The sequence below is a fragment of the Lissotriton vulgaris genome, chromosome 3_1, assembly GCF_964263255.1.
Source record: "Lissotriton vulgaris chromosome 3_1, aLisVul1.2, whole genome shotgun sequence".
Lineage (NCBI taxonomy): Eukaryota > Metazoa > Chordata > Amphibia > Caudata > Salamandridae > Lissotriton > Lissotriton vulgaris.
This window is the reverse complement of record NC_141689.1, coordinates 880,531,964-880,557,440: the sequence shown is the minus strand read 5'-3', so window position 1 is coordinate 880,557,440 and position 25,477 is coordinate 880,531,964. Positions and strand designations below refer to the sequence as shown.

General features: G+C 47.5%; 1 protein-coding gene across 1 annotated transcript in view; it reads left to right on the top strand.

The window, feature by feature from the left end:
• The window catches only part of RCL1 (RNA terminal phosphate cyclase like 1), a 282,516-nt gene that overhangs the window by 239,890 nt on the left and 17,149 nt on the right, over positions 1-25,477 (top strand). The window contains exon 8 of the mRNA XM_086961201.1: positions 4,159-4,262. Within this exon, the coding sequence (XP_086817327.1) occupies positions 4,159-4,262 (104 nt within the window). The remainder of the gene's footprint in view (positions 1-4,158; positions 4,263-25,477) is intronic.

Below are 25,477 nucleotides of genomic sequence, written 5' to 3'. Positions count from 1 at the left end.
TCTACGGACAAAACAGTCCGTTTCAGTCCGACTATTAAAGTCATTTCTAGGGATGGCATCATCGTGCATTGCGCTGATCCCAAATTGCAGACTACGGACACGCCCCATTCAGGAAGAACTGGATGGACAATGGCGTCAGATCACCGGTTCCTTCAACAACATAGTCTGTGTCACCGCTCGCATGAGGGCGGCTCTCAAATGGTGGACGCAGCCATCCAATCTGTCGGCAGGGATTTCGTTCCTCTCCATCACTCCGGAACTTACTCTGACGACGGACGGATCGTTGGAAGGAAGGGGGGCACACCTTCAAGGTCTGTCCATAAAGGGCAAGTGGACTCTGCCTCAGAGGGCCTGGCACATCAACAGGCTGGAGTTGATGGCCATTTTTCTAGCGCTCAAGTCATTTCATTCAGTGCTTCAAGGAGAGTCAGTCCTTATTCAAACGGACAACACAACCAGCATGCATTATATAAACAAGCAGGGCGGAAGAAAATCTCCACTCTTGTCTCCACTGGCGCAATCGATCTGGGACTGGGCTCTGAGTCACCACATCACTCTCACTGCGGTGTATCTTCCAGGTGTCTCCAACATCCTGGCGGATTCCCTCAGCAGGTCCACGACATCAACCCACGAATGGGAGTTACATCAGCCAACACTAGAGTTGATTTTTTGGCGATGGGGTCGTCTGTCGATGGATCTCTTTGCCACACCGGAGAATAGGAAATGCCAGTCTTACGCAAGCTGGCATCCCCACCGAGGGTCACAGGGCAATGCCCTTTTGATCAATTGGTGCAATCTGTTTGCTTACGCTTTTCCTCCGATCCCTCTGGTGCCTCGAGTATTGTGGAAGATGCGGAGGCAGCCCTGCCACATTCTTCTGATCGCTCCAAGATGGCCTCGTCAGGCATGGTTCTCGGAGCTGCCCCTTCTATCCCAGTGCGAACCCATCCTTCATCCTCGGATGGACCTCCTCACGATGGACAAGGGTCAGATTTGCCATCCTGACCCCTCCTCTCTGAGTTTGTCAGCCTGGAACCGGAGCACCTTGAATTTGCCCATTTAACCATTCCGCCAGACTGCAGAGACATTCTCGCTCAGGCCAGAGCTCCGTCAACTGTTAAAACCTACAAGCTTAAATGGAGAAGGTTCTGCCATTGGTGTGCAGTGGCTGGTGTCCATCCCATTCGTTCCACGCCTGCGCAACTCCTCCCATTCTTTCTGCAACTGGCTCAATCCGGACTGTCTCATTCAACTTTGAAAGTTTTTCTGGCGGCAATTTCCAGCTTCAGCCAGGATGGTTCCACTTCACTTTGTTCTTCTAGGATAAAATGTCAATTTTTCAAACGATTGTTACGCAAATTCCCACCAGTTCGGCGCCCTCCTCCTTCTTGGCCCCTTAACATCGTCCTAGCACAACTAATGAAGGCACCATTCGAACCTATACACAAGGCAGACTTGAAGTTTCTTACTTGGAAGGTTGCTCTTCTCCTTGCGTTGACGTCCTCACGTTGTAAGTGATATTTATGCCTTCACTATAAATCCTCCTTTTCTTCAATTCCAGACGGACTGTGTAGTGCTTCGCACTAATCCCACCTTCCTGCCTAAGGTGCCTTCGGATTTCCACATAAACGAACCTGTTTTCCTAAAGACTTTCTTTGCTAACCCGCAATCTCCAGCGGAGCAGCGCTTGCACTCCTTGGACATTAAAAGGTGCTTAAAATTTTACATCAGCAGAACTGCTCCTTTTCGTAAAGCTGACCAACTGTTCCTAGCTTATGGACGTTTCCACAAAGGGTGCCCAGTTACCAAACCTACTATAGCTTGTTGGATTTCCTCGGCCATCGCTTTCTGCCATCAAATGGCAGGCAAGCCTCTCCAGTCTTCAGTGAGGGCCCATTCCACTAGGGCGATGTCATCTTCAACTGTCCTGTTCGCCGGTGTGCCGCTGCATCAGATCTGCAGAGCTGCCACGTGGTCCGGCAGGCACATGTTTATGAAACACTACTGCCTGGGTGCCATCAATGAAGCAGATACTGCAGTGGGACAGGCTGTGCTTCGCAGTCTTTCAATAAGGTGAGCCTCGGTCTTCCCTCCTCCATTATGGTTTGCCATGTTACTTTATGACTTGCATGACTATATATGTATATATTATATATGCTTTGGTCTTATAAGTATGTTCATTATTACTGCTTTCTATTCTATATTCAAGCATGTGAATCTATGAAAGACACCCTAATACTGGAGAAGAACAATTGTTACTTACCTGTAAAAAGGTGGTTCTCCAGTATTGGTGTCTTTCATAGATTCACATGCGACCCGCCCACGTCCCCTCAGAGGCTCTCTTCTCCTCATAGACTCTGTGGTCACTCTTGTGCTATGAAAATCTGAGCTACTGAGCTCTGAGGAGAAGGTTCTGGAGGGTTGCTGGTGCCTAATTGGCTACAGTTTGGACCAACATAATGACCGGAATAGACTACAAGTGTCTTTTTCTCTCCATGTATTCCTAAGTGGAATTATGTCTAGGCATTTACTACCTTTTTCTAATGTGTATTTCATGTGTTGTTTTTACATATACATATTATGAGTATGCTATTGCTATTTTATTTACCGTGGGACTCCCATTCCGACGACTGGGAATATTCAAGCATGTGAATCTATGAAAGACACCAATACTGGAGAACCACCTGTTTACAGGTAAGTAACAATTGTTTTTCCACAGGATTATGCCCCAACTACATTAGATATTGCCTTGTTCCTGCCATGGCATTCAATAAATGGATTTAGCTAACTACTTGGGTGGTACTAAAAGCCATCTCCTATCCGAATTTCCAAGACAGACGTTTTCTTTTACTACATGTTCATAGTTTTTGCAGGTGCTTTGATGTTCGCTTGTGCTTTTGGTGGTCAAGTCAGATATAAAATGCCTGTCCTTTTTGATGCAGAGATCCAATGGCTTGCTGTCAGCATCCATAAATGGCAATCCAGAAATTGTCTTCAGCTCCTGTACCTCTTGTAAATGCACCACTCTTCCTTCACCTTGCAATGCCCTGCACCTTCCAGCTGCAGAGCCCATTACCTTAAGTCTCATCACCAAGTTAATTGTTTCTTTCCTTGCACTCTTTACAATTCCTTCCCAGTCCTCCAATTATTAGCTAGCTCACAACCTGCTCCCTGCAGAATCCTGGCCCTGTTACAGTAAGATCTGTTTTTTGGATAGACACGCAATCCATAATAGTATCTCCATATTCATAGTTCTGTGCTGTATAGGTTGATTCTTTTGTGCGCAAACCCTCTTTTATAGACCAAATCTGCTCTTCTGCATATTGTTCAGCTAACATCTGTAGTTTCACAAAGTAACCTCGCTTTTAGGAAAACACTGTGATGAGCAGCTCAAAACATCTCGATGGGGACACTAATCACTTCGTGACAAAAAATAGTGATTTGCCTCAATTCTTGTCATTTTCTTGTAACTTTCGATACTCTAGCATCGGTGCTTCCTGGCAGTCAGAATATGTATTGCTTACAACCACAGCTGTAAAAAAAAGTACACAAACGCACCTAAAGGCCAAGGACAGGGCAGTGAGAAATACTCAGCTGGGTTTATTTAAATTGAGATTATTTAAATTCTGAATGTCACGTTATTCAAGCAATGGTTGAAAGAGGCTGATCAAGTCAAATCGGTGCACGCCAGGAGCTCTGCAGACAGCTAAAGCTGTCTGTAGTAGACCTAAAAATTACATCTTCCAGGACAATTCCAGTTAATGCGGTACTCATTGACGTGCACATAATTCTGCTCTCTGTTGTGTATGTGGAGGTGTTGACTTCCTCATTCAAGTGTCTGACCTAGCATTAAACACCACAAGGTTTGACATAAATGTTGACCTGGCATGCTACGTTCTTAGTATTGGGAAAGCATGCGTTGCTTTAAGGTATTCACACAAGCTGTATAAGACTTGAACAATGTGTTCTATAATATGAACTTATACCAACGTTTTTTTCATCTTCATAAACTCCCTCAAATAAGTTCAATTTTTTTGTAATTTATTTTTCAGCATTTCTACTGTGGAAATCATTTGGCTGTTACAACGGTTCTGCTAGAATGATTGCCACTTTTTCTGGTTTGCACAAAGATTAATTATTGAAAGTTGTTTTTTGCAGGGAGGCTGTGTGGATTCAGTGAATCAAAGTTTAGTTCTGCTCCTCATGACCCTTGGACAGCAGGATGTTTCCAAAGTCCTGTTAGGACCATTGTCACCATACACGTAAGTTACCTTTAAAAAAATTAGCCACTGAGGGAGATGTTCAGTATAAATGTTATCCCATAATTCACTATTTATATTTTAATAAGCAGTAGTATGTTCCTCGTATGTAGGCAGCCATTTGAATGAAATATGGAATCCTACATTTTTTCTCATCGACCGTCTCTGTGATTTTATAGAAAAGAAACGCTAAAGAATCTGGGTGTCACTTTCTCTTATGAAACCGGTTTTCCTTCTCTTTACTTATTTATTTGATGTATGTGTATGACGATCTGCTCATGCTGACAGAATTTTAAACGCGCTTGAGAAATTGAGAGAGCAGGGGTAGTGCCAGCAATATTAGAGGACTTATACTGGACTACTTAAACGTGTTCAAACATCAAAACAATGTCGGCATTCTAACAGCAAGCACGTTGACAAGGTAACTACTAAACTTTGAAATACATACATGTATGTTCACAGTGTTTCGACCGCTTTACTTGTGGGGAATAAAACAAAGCACGTTCAAAGAATTTTTCATCGGATTCAAAAAATCGCTTTTCTGAGGAGGTGCCATTTTTTTCTTTGTGAATTTGTTGAAGTAGTTTTTTTTACTTTAAGCTTCTAATATGTTAACTTGAAGAATTTAGCACAATTCTCTATCATTTCATGAAATATCTCTAAATGGAGGAAACACCCAGTCTCCAGAACTATCAAGTAACCATGCATCACGTTGGACAGGATGGCTGCATTTGAACTGTCCTTTTTCGGTTATCATAGTACCGGTGCTCTGTACAAAGAAGGTACAGTACTGTGATAACTGAAGAATGGTGGCGTCCTCTCAAGACTGCAGGTGACAATCAAGCAGAACCAGCTTTGGATGCAAATGGCTTTCTGCTGCGGAAAAATGATAGGCATGTGGACGATGCAGTATCTTGTGATTAGCAGCCTTTTTTTTGTTCATTGTGGTATGGTGCCTTTATAGAGTTAGGTGTTGGATGTGCAAACGAATGTAACGTGACTTGGTCCAAAGCTTGAATGTAATGGAAAATCTATGATTTTAGCAGGCCGAACACAGGTCAAATGTAAATGCCCACATTTTGTTTACATATGTACAGTTTCATGTTTATGCAAGTTTTCATGTAATTGAATTTGGGCCGAGTAAATGGCAGTTAGTAGATGTGTTACTTGATATTAGATTATTAAAGTAATAATGTAGTATGAAAATAGAAGAGGCAACCAGAATTCACAGTAGAGCAACTGTCAGTACACCAACTTGCGGTGAAGACCATACAAAAGGAATGAAGGAGCTAAATACCCTTTTGAGTGACTTAACTTTTAAAGTGACAATTGCTTTTTAAATCGCAACCCACCCCTGATAAGCCTGCTCCTCTACCAAACCAGACACCTAAAAGTGAGAGAGGGTTACTTATTGGTGGCACATTTAAATTTAAAAAAAAATGCAGATGACCATCAAAGCATAGGTATAGTGTTAAAACGAAGTATCGGAAGTCCTCAATCTGATTTTTAGAAGGTGCTATGTCACATCATCCCAAACCCTTTTTCGTTTCAAGAACTAAAGCCTACATTATATTTTTCTTTTTAATTAACTGATTAAATTCCTTTAACTGTTTTTTATTAAAGCTTCGATTTCCTTTTAACACACTCTTAAGCTTCTTTCAAGCCTTTTTTTATGCTCAGTTTTGTTATAAACTGTTTTAGATGTGCACATATGCAATGGTTTCTATTACCTGAATAAAAAGGGTGCTATGTCACCATGTCATTTGGTTGTTTCTGGCGTTTAGCTTTCTTTATACCGTTTGGAGTATAAATTTCTCCCTGCATTGCTTAAAATGTTCCTGTTTAGTCCTTCAGCACTCAAGGTTCAGTCCTAGATACAACTTCGACGCTGATAGAACAGTTAATACTTTTTACATAGCTCATAATTTTCTAGTCCTTTTTATTTAAAATGTTCAGCATAAATTCTAGTTTCCCCACAAGATTTAATTTCCATACAAATTCATATTCTCTGCAATCATTCTAACAAAGTGCATGCAAAAAGAATAATGTGGTAGATTGCTTGAATAAGGATTATATCTCGTAAAACGCTATAGCCGGCCGGACTCTACCCCCTTAACAAAACAAAAATGACAACTACAAAATTAAATGTTATTCGTTTTACGGAGACTAAACTGTGCCCAATAAAAAAAGATGCACACTCTGTATGAACAGATAACTAATCTTTTCTGCCTTTTTGTCAGTGTTGTTTACAGACACAAAGTGAAATTATGAAATGTACCAGTGAAAAGGTCATTGTCCTTCAGACTCTTACTCTTGTGTGCCACCGTCTAAACATTTTGAAATACCAATGCCCTTATTTTGCAATCCTTTTGAAAATGTTTATTGTATTTAAGTACACTATTGTTTATGCTAATTGTATGTTTTGTTTATGCTAATTGTATAGCGCTTACTACCTCTAACAAAGAGCTGAAGCATTATTTAGAATTCTCTCTTGTGCAAATTCCATACATGAAAGTTGTATGGGAGTGTCAGGTTATTAGGACCATTGTCATGCATATGAATACTAATACAGTTATGCTGTTTGTAGTCTAGCTGCCATGCCATGCGTCTCCAGTTCATCAAAACAAATTAGTTGGAGTCAGTTGTGAGGCAGAACTTCAGAGGGTTATAAGAATAACTTAATGGCTTCCTAGTTTATGGCTCATGGTTAGTCATGCTAGGACAGCGACATGTATATCAGACATAGAGGGTTCAGGTCTTTGTAATGATTCAGTTAAACAGCTGACTGCAAATTTGCACTAGAGTTAATATGATGCTCTGGTTCAAGGAGGGCACCCGTATTTGCTGTAATCTACTTGTTTATTATATTTTCGATTTGGATCCAATTGAATTTTCTCTGCTTTTCCTGACTTTGCCAATGAGATGTGCTACTCTTTAAGTCTCTTATGTCCTTTGCTCTGGTTAATGACCGATTATAGTTGTGCCTTTGTTATGTGTTTTGCATATTTCTGCTTGTTCTGAACAGGACCCTAAGGTTCTTTACCCTACCATTGAGTTATGGTGGTATCACTCTGTCAATCTCCCTTGGATTAAAGTTGGAAAAAGCCAGGAGGTCTTCCTCTTGAATTCCTTGTGGTTAGTGAGTTTCATCTAATGTACATAATGTCACAATGTTGGACTGTTCGTCACTGAACATGGATCTCTAGATCCTGCCCAATTGCCAAAATGGCTTAGTTTTTTCATTATATTTTACATTACTCTTTCAGCTTTTACAAATTCACCTCAATCAGCTGCCTCTGAATACCTTTGGGCTTTTGAAGTACGTTTCCACTGATTACCGCATCTAGGCCCTGATGTTTTCATTTGATATTCTTTTGATATTCATCTGCATGAGGGCCTGTGTGTTTTATGGAGAGCGATGGTTACCCGTGCTGGAACGGAGTCAGAAATGTTTATAGCAAAATATTCTAAACAGACATATTTCTGAATATAATTGTATATTTATGATGACTGTGATTCTACCCAATGTTATTTTCTTCATACAAAGTCTGTTTTTTTTCACTACACGATGAAGGAAAGCATACTCTATGCATTTTCATTCGTTCTAACATTTAAAAAAGCTTGACTTGAAAATATACAGTGCAAGAGTGCTGCCAAACACTCACTGTACACAGAAACAAACTGAAGAATGTGTGCACAATGCAAGGATGCTTAGTATGCATACCTTAATATTTATCTCTGCCACAGTAAGTCATGTAATTAATATACTAAAGCCACATTTGTTGTGTATTATTAACCGTGTCACCAGTTTGTTTTGTTTAGATGAGCCTGTATCAGAAGTAGATAATGTAGATAGAGAACACACTTATCACTAATTTCATGTGTAAGAAAGAGCTGATCCATTTTGTGTGCCCAAACATTGTTCACATCCGAAACGTCTAGATGCATTTTTATGAATTATTTATAGTTGAATATGTGCATATCTGGAACTAGAACTCCTTTGTCCTAATTAAGTTGAGTTTGCTTTTCTTTAATCCAACTCAAGCAGACTAGACTACCCACCCATTCATGCATTTTCCCCAGCTCTAACCTGTTGATCACCGTCTGCACTGAATTGTCATCCTATATTAATATTAATAATAAACTGAGTAAACAGCATGTCAAAGTATAGGTGCACTTTTTAAATTTGCAAAAAATCTAGGTAATTAGCCTAACAAGGAAATAATTAAAATCCGCAATACGGGGCACTACACACGTTGAACCCCTACAAATCCTAGAAGACTCGTTCGCCAAAAGACTATTGTCCATCCCGGGTTCCTGCCTCAATGTTGCACATAAAGAACTAGGCCTACCATACATTAGCGATACTATTGAAATAGCCCTGCGTTTGTTGTTGCCATCGATATGGAAACTAAGATGTTCTACTTAACCAACACATTATAAGGGATGTTGTGAACCTTTATCATTCTGAATCCATTCCCTGGCTTACATATGTGAAATATACTTTTTGCACGTTGGGTTTGGCTCAACTTGATGAATCCTTTAGTTGTGTAACCTATCCTAAATTTAGATTGAAATATCTTTTTAGCTAAATGTTCTCCTGCAAGATGGGAAAGGAATATGGCAAAATGCACAGTAATTCTATATCAAGCTATACTGTCTGTTGCCTAGGGCTTATTCCCATCTTTCCTTTGTTGTGAACCCCCACCATTGCTGGCAAGATTACGTTTAAATTATATCACTTTAATGTTGGCTCACCCAGCAAATGCTCCTCAAACCATCTCCTTGCGTGCCCATGTGATGCATCATCTAAACAAACCACCTATCATATCTTGTTTTTTGGTGCTTTCAATGGAAAAGAGAGGAAAAGTGTATTGTACCTTTATTGCGAAAGTTTACTTTAACCAATTACACCTCATCACTTTCAGTTAAAACATAGAAGGGCCTCCACCTTATAAATTATCCTACCTAGATGTACCCGAGTTTGGATAGGATAGGATTTTTGCACTTTCGAATTCTATTTTACTATTTATTGCAGTATATATGTCACTTACCTTTAGGAGTAACTGACATTAGCTGTATTGGGTTTTGCTTGATTTTATATTTTATAGATAGTTGGCCCCCAGGGTCCCCCAGTATGCAAGCGGACTTAATCCCCCAACTTAGAACACGCTACGGGACGCGTTTGCTCAGTGGTGAAGGTAGGGGGCTGGGCTTGAGGTGATGTCAGTGCAAACATGCCCTGTGGCGCGTTTTAAGTTGGGGAATTAATTCCTCTTCAATCCAGAGGTCCAGTAGGGGGCAATTAGTCCAACCGGTATCTCCAGTAAGCGCCACGGAGCTGTGTTGCAGTGTTGTGAAAAGGGGGCGTGCCCTCTGAACACCTCGCTGCAACACAGCTCCCTGGCGCATACTGGAGGTACCTGGTGGGCTAGTTGGCTCACAGGGGACCTCAGGATTGAAGAGCAATCAATTCCCCAACCAAAAAGCGCCACAGGGCGTGTTTGCACACGTTACCTCTGGCCCCGCCCCCTTCCTTCACTATTGAGCAAAATATTCCTCTAAAATCAGCCGAACTTCGACTTCCGATTTACTCACCTGTCTTCAGGAGAGACCTCAGTGCTGCATCTTTCAGCCCACTACTGATCCTGAAAAGTAATTCTAATCGTAGTTACAGTAACTTGAATTTCCTTCCATAGGGACTGGTTTCACTTGGAAATGTTTCTAACTGTGGAGTTTTGGAACTTTAGTGATGTCATGAGGCATGCCACTGACAATGTCATGAGTGATGGAATATGTGACATCATCAGCAGTGCATTGCGGGCGCGCGAGTTATAGTTAACTGAACTAACTATAACGGGGGAATTTCAATGGTTTTGTATTAGTGAAATGTTCAGCTAACTATAACGTGTGAAACCTATGGTTTTTTCAGTGAATTCTAAGGTTTTTTAAATGCTAATTCCTTACTATAACGTGGCTGAAACCTATGGTTTTCTCATTGAATATATATATGTATGTGTGTATGTATGTATATATATATATATATATATATATATATATATATATATATATATATTTATATTTAATATGTGTGTATGTATGTGAAGATTTACCAACGTCTTGACTAAGTAATCTTTTGGCTTCACTCCTTCACATGACACAACATGACCAAGATATATAATCTCTGAGAGACACAAACACTTATTGAGCTTGAGTGTCATCCTTTACGTTGATGGATTACTAAAACATCCTTTATCTTAATGTGCTCTTCAAAAGTCTCACGGTAAAATAAGACCATCATGAAAAAATTTAACTTGAGGCACCCCTTTGAACAAATCTGTCATGAGCCTTTGGAAAACTGATTCCGCTAAACACAGTCCAAACAGTATCCAGTTAAACCTATCAACACCATTTGGCATGATAAATGTTGTGAGGTGCTTGGAGTCATCAGTGAGACAAACCTGATAGTAGGCAGAGGTCAAGTGTAATGTTGGAAAGTACTTGACTCTACCTAGCATCGCAATCATTTCTTGAATGTTGGGGAGGGGAAATTTGTCCTCCACAACCCCTTTTAAGATCCCTTAGGTCAAGACACGTTAGTGATATATTCCTTACCTTAGACTATCCCCAGGCGTCAGACTGGATCCGGAAACTTTTGCGTACCAGTACCCTTGCGCGTCGGTAGGCGTCGTCTGCGGCTCCGCATCCATCGTGGGCGCCGCGATGACGTCGTCTGAGTACTTAGACGCCGCCTCCGCGTGCTGACTTCAGTTCTTCTTTTTTCCGCGCCAGCCAGCGCAGATCTGGAAAAAGCAGTAACCCAGTCAATTTTTGACTAACTTTTTTGAGATCATTTTTGATACTTCTCGAAGTCTTGCGACTCAGATCGGTGCCCTAGGGATGCCTGGTTTCAAGCACTGTGAAGATTGCGACCGCACGATGTCGGTCACTGATCCTCACCACCTGTGCCTAACTTGTCTAGGTGTCGGCCACGACGACAAGGCCTGCTCCGACTGCCGGGCCCTCTCATCGAAAGCCAGGGGGGAGCGGTCCCGCAGGCGACTCTAACTCCGGCAGTCGGCCCCGCGTGAGGTCCCGGTCCCACGGGAGGTCGCGGGGACGAAGCCACCAAAGCTCCGGGAGTCTGCACCACTCCTCCGGGTCGAAGTCGTCGTCAGGTAAGAAGCACAAGAAGTCGAAGAGGCGTCATCGCTCTTCTGACTGCCTGACGCTCCCGCGACGCGGCTGGGGGTTCAGGCGACACCGCCCACGCGGCTCCTTCGGAGTCGCGGGCATCACGTCCCGCCCCACCCCCTGCGGTCCCTGGGCGAGACGCGACGCCGAAGGAGATTAAGCGCTTCCTCATGGCCATGGGGTCCCTTTCTCCTCCGGGCTCCGTGGCGCCTCCGGGCCCAGTGGACCCGTCTGGGGCCCCTAGCAGGTCGGGGGATTCGGCCCGACGCCGTCGGGTGCTTCGGCCCAGACGCCGCCGGCGCCGCAGGGCCCGGCGCCGCAGGGCCCCACTATCCCGGCGCCTTCGTGCCCGGCGCCGCAAGGTCAAGCGGCCCCGGCGCCTTCGGGACCGGTGCCGCGGGACACCGCTGGACCTTCCTCGGGCTCTGGATAGTCATCTGTGGACCTTGCGAACCCCCCCCCCCCCCCCCCCTCCCCCGGCGTCGGTCCGTCAGGTGTCTCCTCCGGCGCCACCTTGGGCAGCGCAGCCCCGATTCCTCCTTTGCTCCGGTTCCGACGTCGGAGCGGCGCCACTGGGCGCCGCATCCGACGCTGTTTGATTTCCACTTCTTCGAACCAGCCCCATTAATTGACAACCCTGAGTATCAGGAGATGGGTGAGGATTGGGAGGGGTCTGAAGACCCTCTGACCAGGGAGTGTCAGTCTCAGGAGGACTGGGCAGGAGACCTTGGGGAGGCCAGTGGTCTGGACACCTTTCCAGACTGGTTTTGTCTCTCCTCCTACCGTGGCTTCGGAGGAGGGGGCAACTTATAGTGTGGTGTTGACGAGGGCTGCCAGGGCCTTGGGCCTTGAGCTCCCCGTGTCGGCCGTGAGGACTAACCTCCTCACTGAGGTCCTTAAACCGCAGTCAAGCACGGCCGAGCCTCTGCTGCCCTTTAATGAGGCCTTGACCGACGTTCTTTTGGGCGCCTGGTCCAGGCCCGCTACGGGTTCGCCCGTAGATAGGAACGTGGCCAGACGCCACCGCCCGGCCCCGGGAGACCCATGTTTCCTGTCCACCCACCCCACCCCGAGAGTCTGGTCATCCAGGCCTATAATTCCCAGACAGCATTCCCGTCAGCTCTGCCGGACAGGGAATTCAAGAGGTATGAGAATTATGGAAAGAAAATATTCTCCACCCTTAGTTTGGGACTGCGGTCTTCCAACACTGCATGCCTCTTGGGCCGCTACACCCACTCTCTGTGGGAGACGGTGGCGTAAGTGCTGCCAGAGTGTCCGTTGGAGGTACGGGCCAAACTCTGCCAAGCCCTGGTGGAGGGCAGAGATGCAGCCAAGTATTCTATCTGGTGGGGGCTGGATACCACCGACTCGCTAGGCAGAGCAATGGCAACGACGGTGGCGGTGAGACGCCACGCCTGGCTAAGGTCCGCCAATTTTTCGGCAGATGTCCAGAACACTCTGGACATGCCGTTCGATGGCCGTCGCCTTTTTGGCGACAAGGCAGACTACGCGCTTGAGCACTTTAAGGACTCCAGGGCTGCGGCCAAGTCATTGGGTCTCTCGGCCCTGCGCCTGCAAACGGCTGCTTTTCGCTCCTTTCGTGGCCACGGAAGGGGCGTCCCCACACGTGCTGCCAGCCACTCTCCGCAGACTAATATCCAGCGTGGCGGCGGCTGTGGAAACAGCCGTGGAGGCGGTCGGGGGCAACGGCGAGGTCAGTCCACACCTTCCCCCGCAGCATCCGCCTCTAAACCCTCCTAGTCTGTGCTTTTCGGCCCATGTGACGCCAGTGGGGGGCAGGGTTCGCCATCGCCACTCTCACTGGCGCACTGTCACTTGGGACAGGTGGGTGCTGCAGATCGTCCGGAGGGGCTACTCCCTCCCCTTCGAGACGACTCCTCCAGCCATGCCACCGCGTATCGGGGGATCACTTGCGGCTCCTGCAGGAGGAAGTTTCGGCCCTCTTGGCCAAGGGGGCCATCGAGCGCGTTCCTGAGCCAGAAGTAGGACGTGGTTGCTACTCCCACTACTTTCTGGTACCCAAGAAGGGCAAAGGGGGCCTACGCCCTATCTTGAATCTAAGGAACGTCAACGGCTTCCTCCGGAAGGAAAAGTTCAAAATGCTGACTCTGGCTCAGGTCTTAGCTGCCCTAGACCCAGAAGACTGGATGGTAGCATTGGACTTGTAGGACGTGTATTTCCACATTGCCGTCCCACCGGCGTTACCTGCGGTTCACGGTAGGCCACGAGCACTTTCAGTTTACCGTGCTCCCCTTCGGCCTTACCAGCGCCCCACGGGTGTTAACGAAGGTGATTGCGGTGGTCGCAGCTCATCTGCGCAGGTTAGGGGTCTCGGTCTTCCCCTGCCTCGACGACTGGTTGTGTAAGGTGGGCTCGCCCCAGACAGTCGTCAGCCACCTCCAGACTACGGCGGATCTCCTGCACCAGCTGGGGTTCTCCATCAATGTGCCGAAGTCACACCTGTGTCCCTCTCAGAAGCTCCTTTTCATCGGAGCGGTTCTTGACTCGGCGCAGTTTCGGGTTTCCCCACCCGAACAGCGGGTTTGGGATATACAGGCTCTGATTCCAATCTTCCAGCCTTTATCCCGGGTTTCAGTCAGGTTGACGCTGGGGCTGATGGCTTCCTGCATCCTTCTGGTGCATCACGCCAGATGGCGGATGCGGGCTCTGCAGTGGGACCTGAAGTTTCAGTGGGCCCAGCATCCGGGCAACCTGTCCGACCATGTCCTGATCTCGGAGGGCACTGCGAGACAGCTGCAGTGGTGGCTCACAGACTGCGATTGGGTCAGCAGCAGATCCCTCTCCCTTCCCCAACCGGAGCACGTAGTTGTGACGGACACGTCCCTCCAGGGCTGGGGAGGCCACATGGGAGAGGACAGATCAGAGGCCTCTGGTCTCTGGCGGAGTCCCGGCTCCATATCAACCTTCTGGAGCTGCCGGCGATTCGTCTAGCACTGAAGGCATTCCGCCCCTCTGTCCGGGGGAGTGTAGTGCAGGTGTTCACGGACAACACCGCCATGTGGTACTGCAACAAACAGGGCGGGCTGGGGTCCTGGACCCTCTGCCAGGAGGCTCTGTGCCTCTGGCAATGGCTGGAACATCAGGGCGTGAATCTGGTGGTTCAACACCTGGCCGGTTCTCCGAACGCCAGGGCGGACAAACTCAGCCGCCGGTGCATGATGGATCACGAATGGCGTCTGAACTCTGACGTAGCGCAAGGTCTCTTTCTGCAGTGGGGAGAGCCTTGGTTAGATCTATTCGCCACCGAAGAGAACACGCAATGTCATCAGTTCTGCGCATTGGAATTTCCAAGGCGGCACTCGCTCAGAGACGCTTTTTGTCGCAAGTGGAGTTGCGGTCTGTTGTACGCCTTTCCGCCTATACCACTTCTGCCCAGAGTGCTGAAGAAGATCAGGCGCGACTGGGCCCAGGTTAAACTTGTGGCTCCGGACTGGGCACGAAGGTACTGGTATCCCGAGCTACTCAGTATGTCAGTCGATCCCCTGGTTCGTCTGCCTCTTCAGGAGGACCTTCTGTCGCAGCAGCATGGGACGGTCCTCCACCCGAACCTGTCCAGTCTCCACCTCCATGCTTGGAGATTGAGCGGCGACAGTTGAGGCCATTTGACTTGCCTCCTGAAGTTTGCAACATCATTCTGGCAGCCAGGCGTCCCTCCACAAAGTCGGTATACGCCTGCAGGTGGAACAGATTTGTGGCATGGTGCACAGCAAAGGCTGTGGATCCCCTCAATGCCCCTCTTTCTGAGGTTCTCCTCTTTCTTCTTTCTCTTGCCCAGCAGGGCTCTGCTCTGGGCACTATCAAGGGCTACCTTTCTGCTCTTTCAGTCTTTCTGAGGCTGCCTGATCAACCTTCTTTGTTCAAGTCCCCTATCGTTAATCTATTCCTGAAAGGCATCACACATACGTTCCCTCCTGTTCCCTTCGTGATGCCTCAGTGGGACTTGAACCTGGTTCTTACATTTCTGATGTGCGCTCCCTTTGAGCCACTTCACAACTGCCCTCTTCGCCTTCTCACTTTGAAGACTGCCTTCCTGGTAGCTATCACCTCTGCCAGGAGAGTGAGTGAGCTCCAGGCTCTATCCTGTAAACCTCCCTTCCTTTCAGTCCATCCGGACAAGGTTGTGTTACGGACAAGGCCTTCCTTCCTACCTAAGGTAGTCACGGCCTTCCACATTGGGCAATCTATCACCTTGCCCACCTTCTTTCTGCCTCCCTCGAGAGAGAGGAAGAGAGGCTCCACCGTCTGGACCCAAAACGTGCACTCTCGTTCTATCTGGATCGCACACGCCAGTTCCGGGTGGATGACCAACTCTTTGTTGGTTACGTGGGCGCTAAGAAGGGGAAATCGGTGCACAAGCGGACCATCTTGCGGTGGATTATCTTGTGTATCCAGGCGTGTTACTCCTTGGCAAAGAAGGAACCCCCTGTTGGGCTGAGGGCTCATTCCACTCGAGCCACAGCGACTACTACTGCCTTGGGCCGAGGAGTGCCCTTGCAGGACATTTGCCAGGTGGCTACGTGGGCCTCGCTGCACTCGTTTGCAAGACACTATTGCCTGGACAGTCAAGTCCGGAGGGATGGCTTCTTTGGCCGTTCCGTCCTCCAGGACTTTCTGGTGTGATTATTGGTTCGCAGACCCACCACCGGGGTTGGTATTGCTGGGGTATCTATTCTAAGGTAAGGAATCTATCACTAAGGTGTCTCTTTCAGATGCACAAGTTACTACTTGTGTAACGATATATCTGTAAGAGACATTAGTTTGTGATAGATTCCTTACCGACCCACCCATCCTCCCCGTTCTGCGAACCGATATCTAGGGTTAAGGTCATCCACTTTCAGGGCCCTAGTTTCAAGGCATAGCTCTGCGTTGCTGGCGTGGATAAGCTGTGTCTAAGAACTGACGTCAGCACGCGGAGGCGGCGTCTAAGTACTCCGACAACGTCATCACGGCGCCGATGCCGGACGACGCCTACCGACGCGCAAGGGTACTGCTACGCAAAAGTTTCCGGATCCAGTCTGACGCCTGGGGATATTCTAAGGTAAGGAATCTATCACTAACTAATGTCTCTTACAGATATATCGTTACACAAGTAGTAACTTGTGCGTTTATGCCTAGAGGGTTTCGTAGCTATCACGACTTGAGCTACCCAGCTTGCATCTTCCACAGGTACATTAATACCCTGATGTTTCAATCTTTCAAGTTTGGCTTCAGCAGCCGGATGTAAATGTATCAGGATCTACCGACTTTGAAAGCAATTGGGACAGAATTTTATCTATAGACAATGTGGTGGGCCTGTTGCACATCCCACTTTGTCCGAGAACACACCTGGGAAGTCTCGTCTGAACAAGTCTGATGCATCCTGCTCCTTCCTAACTTGTACCTGGCACATACCTCACAAGTTACATTGGTTTACCACCATAACTATAAGCCCTCACATCAGGGTCCAGAAGATTAAAATTTCTACACATTTAACATCATTAACACTTTGCAAGATCTCCTCATTGTCCTGGGTCAATGTAATTGACTTTCTCTTTAGTAAGCAGTAATTTACAAAATTTGGCGAAGTGACACTTCTTGCCACACGATCTGCAAGTGGCATGAACAGCTGGGCACTCCTTACTGATTGCCAAATTATTAGGATTACAAAAACGATAACATAGCATCGTAGACTTCGCTGTATAGGGTTGTTGTTTTTTTCCTAAACCCACCAACGGTTTAGTTAGACACTTTTTCTTTGGATTTTCTCAATTCCTGTATACAGTGCGTGGAGTGCGCTACCTGTTTGGCAATGGTAATAACCTCAGTGAGACTAGGATCATTTAACACCCACAATTCCTCACGCACTTTACTTCAACACTCTAGCGTGAACTGACCCTGTACCCTTTCCTCGGTATTGTCACCAAAAATACACAACCCTGCTAACTTTCTAAGTCTGGTAACATCTTCAACAGATACACACACCTTCATCCGGTTTCCTTTTCCTAAAGTAATATTGTTGTGATATTTTGAAAATTTAGGAAGGAAAAGCATGTTAAGTTTCTTTGTGATAATCAAGGAAGTGAGCAACCCGGAATACCCTTGAGGGCTTGGGTAATGAAAGTAGAAGGGTAAAATTGCCTTCAAGGGACTTATTCAGTCTATATTTGTTAGCTGAAATTATTCTAGAAAGGATCAATGGATCATCCTTGGGGTGAATTAATCAAAACTGATCAATTTATATTATCAACATATAACATATAAACAAAGACACAAGGTGTATACGAAAAGGTTTTTATCAAATAGTTCATTAAATCAACTTCATATACAGATAAATAAACAAATAAGATTTTAGGACTGTGGGTACACATATAAATAAATTGCTAAGTGACTCAACAGAACCTAAAAAACACCTATCCCAAAACACATTGAGTAAAACAAAGAGGGGGATGAGATGTATTGTCGACGTTTCGGTTTCTTAATAATGATTTGATGAAACCATCCTCAGGACCATTATCAGTGCTGATCTGTATAGAAATATTGTAATCTGCTCGCAAATCGCAATCACAGTTTCACGCAGTGAAAACGTTGGTGGATCACAGTATCCTAATGCCTTAACTAGTGGATGTGGAAAGCACTCATCAAGGCTGGATATGAAGTCAAATCTTCACTCCCATGCATGTATATTATAACGCAGAAATCGCCCGGTGTCACTTGTGCGGAGTCTTATCTGCTTTTTAGACACAGTCTGAAGTAATTATGACCAGTATGAATGACCAGTATGAATTTTAAACAGGTCAGTAAACAGTCATTTGTCCTGCAGCGCCTAGGATTCTGGCGAAGTGGAATCACAAACACGTCCCGTCTGAAATGAAGCTTCGCCAGAATCCTAGGCGATTTCTGCGTCGACAATACATCTCATCCCCCTCTTTGTTTTACTCAATGTGTTTTGGGATAGGTGTTTTTTAGGTTCTGTTGAGTCACTTAGCAATTTATTTATATGTGTACCCACAGTCCTAAAATCTTATTTGTTTATCTGTATATGAAGTTGATTTAATGAACTATTTGATAAAAACCTTTTCGTATACACCTTGTGTCTTTGTTTATATGTTATATGTTGATAATATAAATTGATCAGTTTTGATTAATTCACCCCAAGGATGATCCATTGATCCTTTCTAGAATAATTTCAACTAACAAATATAGACTGAATAAGTCCCTTGAAGGCAATTTTACCCTTCTAAGTTTCTTTGTGGCCATATCAAAATCATTTAGTTTCTCCATCTGCAATGAGATCAGGTAGATTCTCACATATCTCTTTTCCCTCCGCTCCCAAATGGACCAGCATGGAGGCGTATTTTTCGGGGTTAAATTGGGTCTACAAACTTTAAAATAATTTACAAAGACTTTTATCCATTTAGACCATGGAAAAGGAGGGTCGCCTTGAGTCGTGAGAAAGAATGGAAGTGGAGTTTTGCAGCGTGAATCTTTCTGGATTCACTATGCTGTGCATATTCCGCGGTCTTGTGGTTGGGTCCGGATTCGTAGGCTTTTCTTTGTGTTTTTTTTTTTTTGTAGCCCATGTGGGCGTCGGCGTCACACCTCCTCGGGTGCATTTCCGGTGACGTCGGCATGCTTCCTGCGGAAGCTCCCACTCTTGGGCGCCATCTTCAGATTCTTTTTTCCGCGGTCGGGTCTGGATCGTTCCCGTTGGGCTCCAGTCATTTTTGGAGAAAGTACTGAAAAGAATTGAAGTTGGAGAAGATATTGGAAGAAGAAGACTAAAGAAGGCTTCGCAGAACATTGACTAAGAGAAAAGAAGGAGAAATCCTCGAACTTCGACGATCGTCGACGTCCACGCGGTCAGGGAGGCCTGAACGCTCGAGGATGGACAACACACCGTTTAAGTTCTGCCCGAACTGCAGACACAAGTACGCGCAGAAAGACCAGCACCCGGTTTGCAACCTTTGCCTACCGGTAGAACACAGAAGCGAGGACTGCAACGCCTGCGCCGTCTTCGCCCAGAAAACCCTCCGTGTGAGGAAGAGACAGAGGGTAGCACACGCCGCCCTCGACGGAAAATCCCCGACACCATCGCTGTACGAGCTGGGGATTTCCTCAGAGGAGGAGGACAACGCTGCCGCCGAAGACGACAGCTACACGGTCGTAGAGACCGATTACAAGAAGACACCTGATAAGGTAGGAGACTCGACGTCCCACAAGAACACGAGAGACTGAGTCTCAAAAGTACGAGGCCAAGAGCCCGAAGGCGCCGACGCAGAGACATCTGCCGTCTGCGACCACAAGTAGGCCCAGCGGATCCTCGGAGAAGGAGTCCCTGGCGCCGAAAGCTGTTGACCAGCAGAAAGCGTTGAAGATCGTCGCCGAAAGGGACCGATCGACGTCGAGGGAGAAAGACCCTAAAGCCTCGGCACCGTCCAAGGACCCGAAAGCCAGTTCGACGCCGAAAATCTCACCGCCGAACCAGGCGACGAAGAGAGGGGCCGAACGTTCCGAAGCCGAACACGCGGCCGAGGTGGAAAGGAAAAGACGTCGGCTAGAAGCCGAGATGGCAAGTCTCTTGCAGCGGAGAAAGGAAGTCGCCGCCGAGATAAGTGCCTTCACGATTCCACACAAGACCAAGCACACCGTGCTAGATCTGGTCGAGGAGGAAGAGGAACGGGTCGACTACCATGTGCCTAGCGACGAGATGGTCGACGACCGGGAAGCTGAAGAGAATCCCTACGAGGATTACAGCTATGAGGACGAAGAGGGCAGTAGGGTGGACGCCGAGTCGGTCACCTCTGACCCACGCGAGGAGGATTATCTGGACGTCGACACAGAGAGCCCGGAAGAGCCGGTCGACTCATACCCCTCGAGACCCTCGCCGCCGGACGACATCGGGGCGTACAACTCGGCGATACAATCAGCCGCAACTGCATTCAAGTTAAAGCTCGACGAAGAAAAGCAGAAAGCAGACTTCCTGCTAGAGACATTGCTCCCTACACAAACAAGAAGCCAGTTCCTCCCAATGCTCGAGAGCGGCTTGGCTCAGGGAAAGGAAGCGTTCAAAGAGCCCGCAACATGCAAGGCGGTAACTCCCAGAACAGAGAAGAAATACAAGCACTCCTCGAAGGACCCGGCCTACATTCGAGGCGAGGTCTCCGCTGACTCCATTATCACGGCCACAGCTAGGAAGAGGGCGAGCGTACCCACTCCCTCGGGCCCACCACCGGATAAGGAGAGCAAGAGGATGGATCTGGTGGGGAGAAGGATCGAGCAAAATGCCGCGACCCACTGGCGCATGGCTAATTCCAACGCCCTGTTAAACAGACACATGTACCAGATCATGGAGGGGCTGGGGCAGTTGGTGAAGGACCTACCCCAGGATGCCAGGCAGAAGGCCGAAAAATTGGTCGAAGAAGGGAAAAACGCGGCAAATTCTTGCCTTAAGACGGCCCTGGACGGAGCAGACACCGCCAGCAGGCTCATGATGATGGGTGTCACGGAAAGGAGACACGCCTGGCTCAGGATCTCAGGGTTCAAACCCGAGGTGCAACACAGTATCCTGAACAAACCGTTCAACGGCGAAACGCTTTTCGGGACAACGGTGGACGACAAACTATGCCAACTCAAAAAAGATAACGAGACGGCAAGATCCATGGGGGCATTGCAGTTCAGAGGCAACAGGAGAGGCACCCCGGCACGGAGGCCCGGCGGGAGAGGTGGAAACCAGCCAGGTACATCGCGCCAGGCCTTCCAGCAGACGCACCAGGCAGACCCGCAGGCTCAGCAAGGTCACCAGAAGCAGTCCTGGCAATACCAGCCAAGAGGTCAGTCCTTTCGAGGGAGAAATGGCCGTGGCCAGAACAGAAGAGGGGGCCAGCAGCCCACCTCAAAATGACTTCAGACACCTACGGGTGCCCGAACACAGGAAAGATCCCAGGGGGCACCACGTACGAAGGGGTCAGGACAGTCTAGAGACCTACGACCACACGACACCAGTGGGAGGAAGATTAAAGTTCTATCTCCAAGAGTGGAGAGAAATAACATCAGACAAATGGATCCTAAACATCATCCAATTCGGATACTGCTTGGAGTTGGAAAGAAAGCCAACAAACAGAAAGCCAAGGGGGAAGCCACCAGCAAGAGAACAGCTGGCGAGACTTCCAGAAGAAGTGCAAGAACTTCTACAAAAACGGGCCATAGAGAGAGTCCCCTTCAGGGAAAGGAACAAGGGAATATACTCAACGTACTTCCTAGTACCAAAGGTCGACGACAAAATGAGACCCATCCTAGACCTAAGGTTCCTCAACAAATTCATAAGGACAAAAAGTTCAAAATGACCTCCCTACAGGAGGTGCTGCCACAATTGCAGGTCGGAGACTTCATGGTCACGATAGACCTCAAGGACGCCTACCTGCACATACCGATAAACGAGAAGCACAAGCAGATGCTCAGGTTTGCAATCGGAGGAGGCCACTACCAGTTCACAACGCTGGCCTTCGGACTGAAATCAGCACCAAGGGTATTCACGAAGTGCCTCGCGGCAGTCGCAGCGCACCTACGAAGGCAGGGGATACACGTATACCCTTACCTGGACGACTGGCTGGTGAAAGCAAACTCCTACCAGAAGTGCAAGCAGCATTCACATACAGTGACGAACACGCTCATAAACCTGGGGTTCTCCGTCCATTGGAAGAAATCATCAATGGAGCCGGAACAAGTGAAGATCTTCCTGGGGGCAGAGATCAACACCTTACAGGGCAAAGTGTTTCCCAGCGAGAAGAGAGCGAGGGCGCTGGTCAAGGAAACTCGCCTCTACCGGAAGGGACAAGCTCGGACAGTGAGGACTGCGAGCAAGATCATGGGGATGATGGCATCGTACATCCACCTAGTGCCGAATGTGCGGCTCCACATGAGACCCATGCAAGAATGGCTCCAGGAACAATGGTCACAGGCTTTGGGCAGTTGGGAGGATCTTGTGGTGGTGACGCACGCAGTGCAGAAGGAGATGGCATGGTGGACCTTGGAGAACTTAACAAAGGGACAACCACTAACACTCCCAACTCCGACAGTGACCATCACCACAGACTCATCCCTGAAGGGATGGGGCGCTCACATGGAGGAGCTCAAAGTGAGGGGGCTTTGGACGCCAGCAGATGCGACGAAGCACATCAATTACCTTGAATTGAAGACGATCTTCCTTGCACTGAAAGCCTTCCAGACAAGACTGTACAGGCAGAGGGTGTTGATACAGACAGACAACACCACAGCGATGTTCTACATCAACAAACAGGGTGGAACACAGTCCTCAACGCTTTCGACGCTGGCGCAGGAGATATGGAGGTGGGCCATCCCTCTCCAGATAGACCTGCTAGCCATACACCTACCAGGGAAGGAGAACATTCAGGCAGACTGGCTGAGCAGGCAGACCTCAGCATCCCACAAATGGGAGCTCAATGCTCAAGAGACGAGGAGGCTGTTCAACAGGTGGGGAACACCGTCAGTGGACCTGTTTGCAACACGCCAGAATGCGAAATGCCGAAACTTCGCATCCAGACAACACGAAGAAGGGTCCCTTGGGAATGCCCTATGGATAGACTGGTCTGGGAAATTTGCATACGCTTTTCCCCCGATACCACTGATACACAGAGTACTGAGCAAGTGCAGAGCGAGCACCATGACCCTGATACTGGTCGCGCCACAATGGGCGAGGCAGACATGGTACTCGCAGATCATGGAGATGGCGCAGTGTGCACCCCACAGATTCGCCAGAAGAAAAGACCTGCTCTCCATGCAGAACGGAGAGGTGCTGCACCCAGAACCAGAGAGCATGAGCCTAGTAGCATGGCTCCTGGTGACGTAGAGTTCGCACATTTGAGACTGCCCGAGAGCACCCTAAGGGTCCTTCGGGAGGCACGAAGGCCCAGCACACGGAAGTGCTATGACGCAAAGTGGAAAAGATTCACGATTTGGTGCAGGAGGGAAAGACTCCAGAACAAAATGAAAAAGGACTCCACAGTACTGAAGTACCTGACACACCTACTGGAGAAAAACCTCAGCTCGTCCTCGTTGAGAGTTCACCTGGCGGCTATAGTGGCATACACAAGGGGTGAGATGGGCAGAAGCTTCTTCACATCACAAGTTGTAAAGAGGTTCCTGGAAGGAGCAAAAAGGATTGGGATTGCGCCACCCAAGCTGGTACCACCACCGGCATGGAACTTAAACGTGGTCTTGACGGAACTCATGAAGGAGCCCTTCGAGCCACTTCACAAGGCCTCCTTGAAGATGCTAACTATGAAAGCGGCTTTCCTGGTTGCAATAACGTCCTTGCGGAGAGTGAGCGAGCTGCAAGCGCTAACGCTACAGGAGCCCTACTTACAAATACACAATGACAGGGTGGTGATGAGGACCGACCCACACTTCATGCCGAAGGTGGTGTCCAGGTTCCACATGAACCAGTCCATACAGATACCGAGTTTTTTCCAAAAACCAACTACTAGCGCAGAGCGAGCTCTGCACACCCTGGACGCCAGAAGGGCGGTCATGCATTACATTGAAAGGACAAAAGGGCACAGGAAAACGAAACAGTTCTTTGTGTCGTTCGCCAACAGTTACATGGGCAAGGCAGTGACTAAGACCACTATTACACGATGGATCGCGCAAACAATCCAACTCTGCCACAAAAGGGCAGGAGAAGAACTGGCAGAGGGGGCACGCGCCCACTCCACTAGGAAAAAGGGGGCTACAATAGCCTTCCTGGCCAATACACCCATACAAGACATATGCCTGGCGGCAACATGGGCTTCGGTGCACACATTCACGAAACACTATTGCGTGGATGTGCAGATGAACAAGGAAGCACAAGTCGGACAAAGGGTGCTCCAGCATATATTCAGAAACCAGAGCTCATCTTCCACCCAGCCGCCACGGAAATGAGAAACCGCTACGAAATCAATGCACAGCATAGTGAATCCAGAAAGATTCACGCTGCAAAACGAATAGTTTCTTACCTGTCGGTGTAGTTTTGCAGCTTCAAGATCTTTCTGGATTCACTACCGAACCCACCCACCTCCGCCAGAAAGATGAGGCTGGAGAGAGAAGAGGTGGTCAAAAAAAAAAGGAAAATAGGAGGAGAAGTAAGAGAATATAAGGACAAGTGGTAAAGAAATTATCACCTGAATAGAACATTGCCATTGCTTCGGAAAAGAAAAACACGGAAAAAAGAATCTGAAGATGGCGCCCAAGAGTGGGAGCTTCCGCAGGAAGCATGCCGACGTCACCGGAATTGCACCCGAGGAGGTGTGACGCCGACGCCCACAAGGGCTACAAAAAAAAAGAAAAGACTACGAATCCGGACCCAACCACAAGACCGCGGAATATGCACAGCATAGTGAATCCAGAAAGATCTTCAAGCTGCAAAACTACACCGACAGGTAAGAAACTATTCGTTGTGTTGCATGGTGAAAAGAAATGTAATGAAATACAGCAACGGTAAACTATTTTAAATAATGTAAATTAATGAGATGAGTCGCAGACAAGTGGATTCTTTGGTACTCGAAAACGTACCCAAAATCCACCTGAAACAAATGATATGGTTAATTTAAATTTAAGTGTACCAATATGAATGGGGAAGTTCACTCTGAAAGTAAACAGTGGTTAACAATTTGCATGGGACTTAGTATGTTTAAACTGGAAGCAGGAAGTAGCCCTTTGCTCTCAGAGACTGAGGAAGTAGAATACAGCTCCAGAAAGCATTGGTCGTGGTGACAGGTGAGCAGGGCCCAGCAGAGATATTCGGAGGTCAGTCTGTAAAGCCTGGCACTGCGGGGATGTCTGCCAGTGTCTATTGGCCAATATAAAGCGGCACTGCAGATAAATGGAGCTGTGCGGGGGAGATGTAGTGCAATTAACATGAAAACCTCGTGCAACAGTCTGTCTCGGTCTTGATGCCTGAGAGACCGTGCGGGTGGTTTTCTAGTCCCTTGCTTGATGTGTCGCAG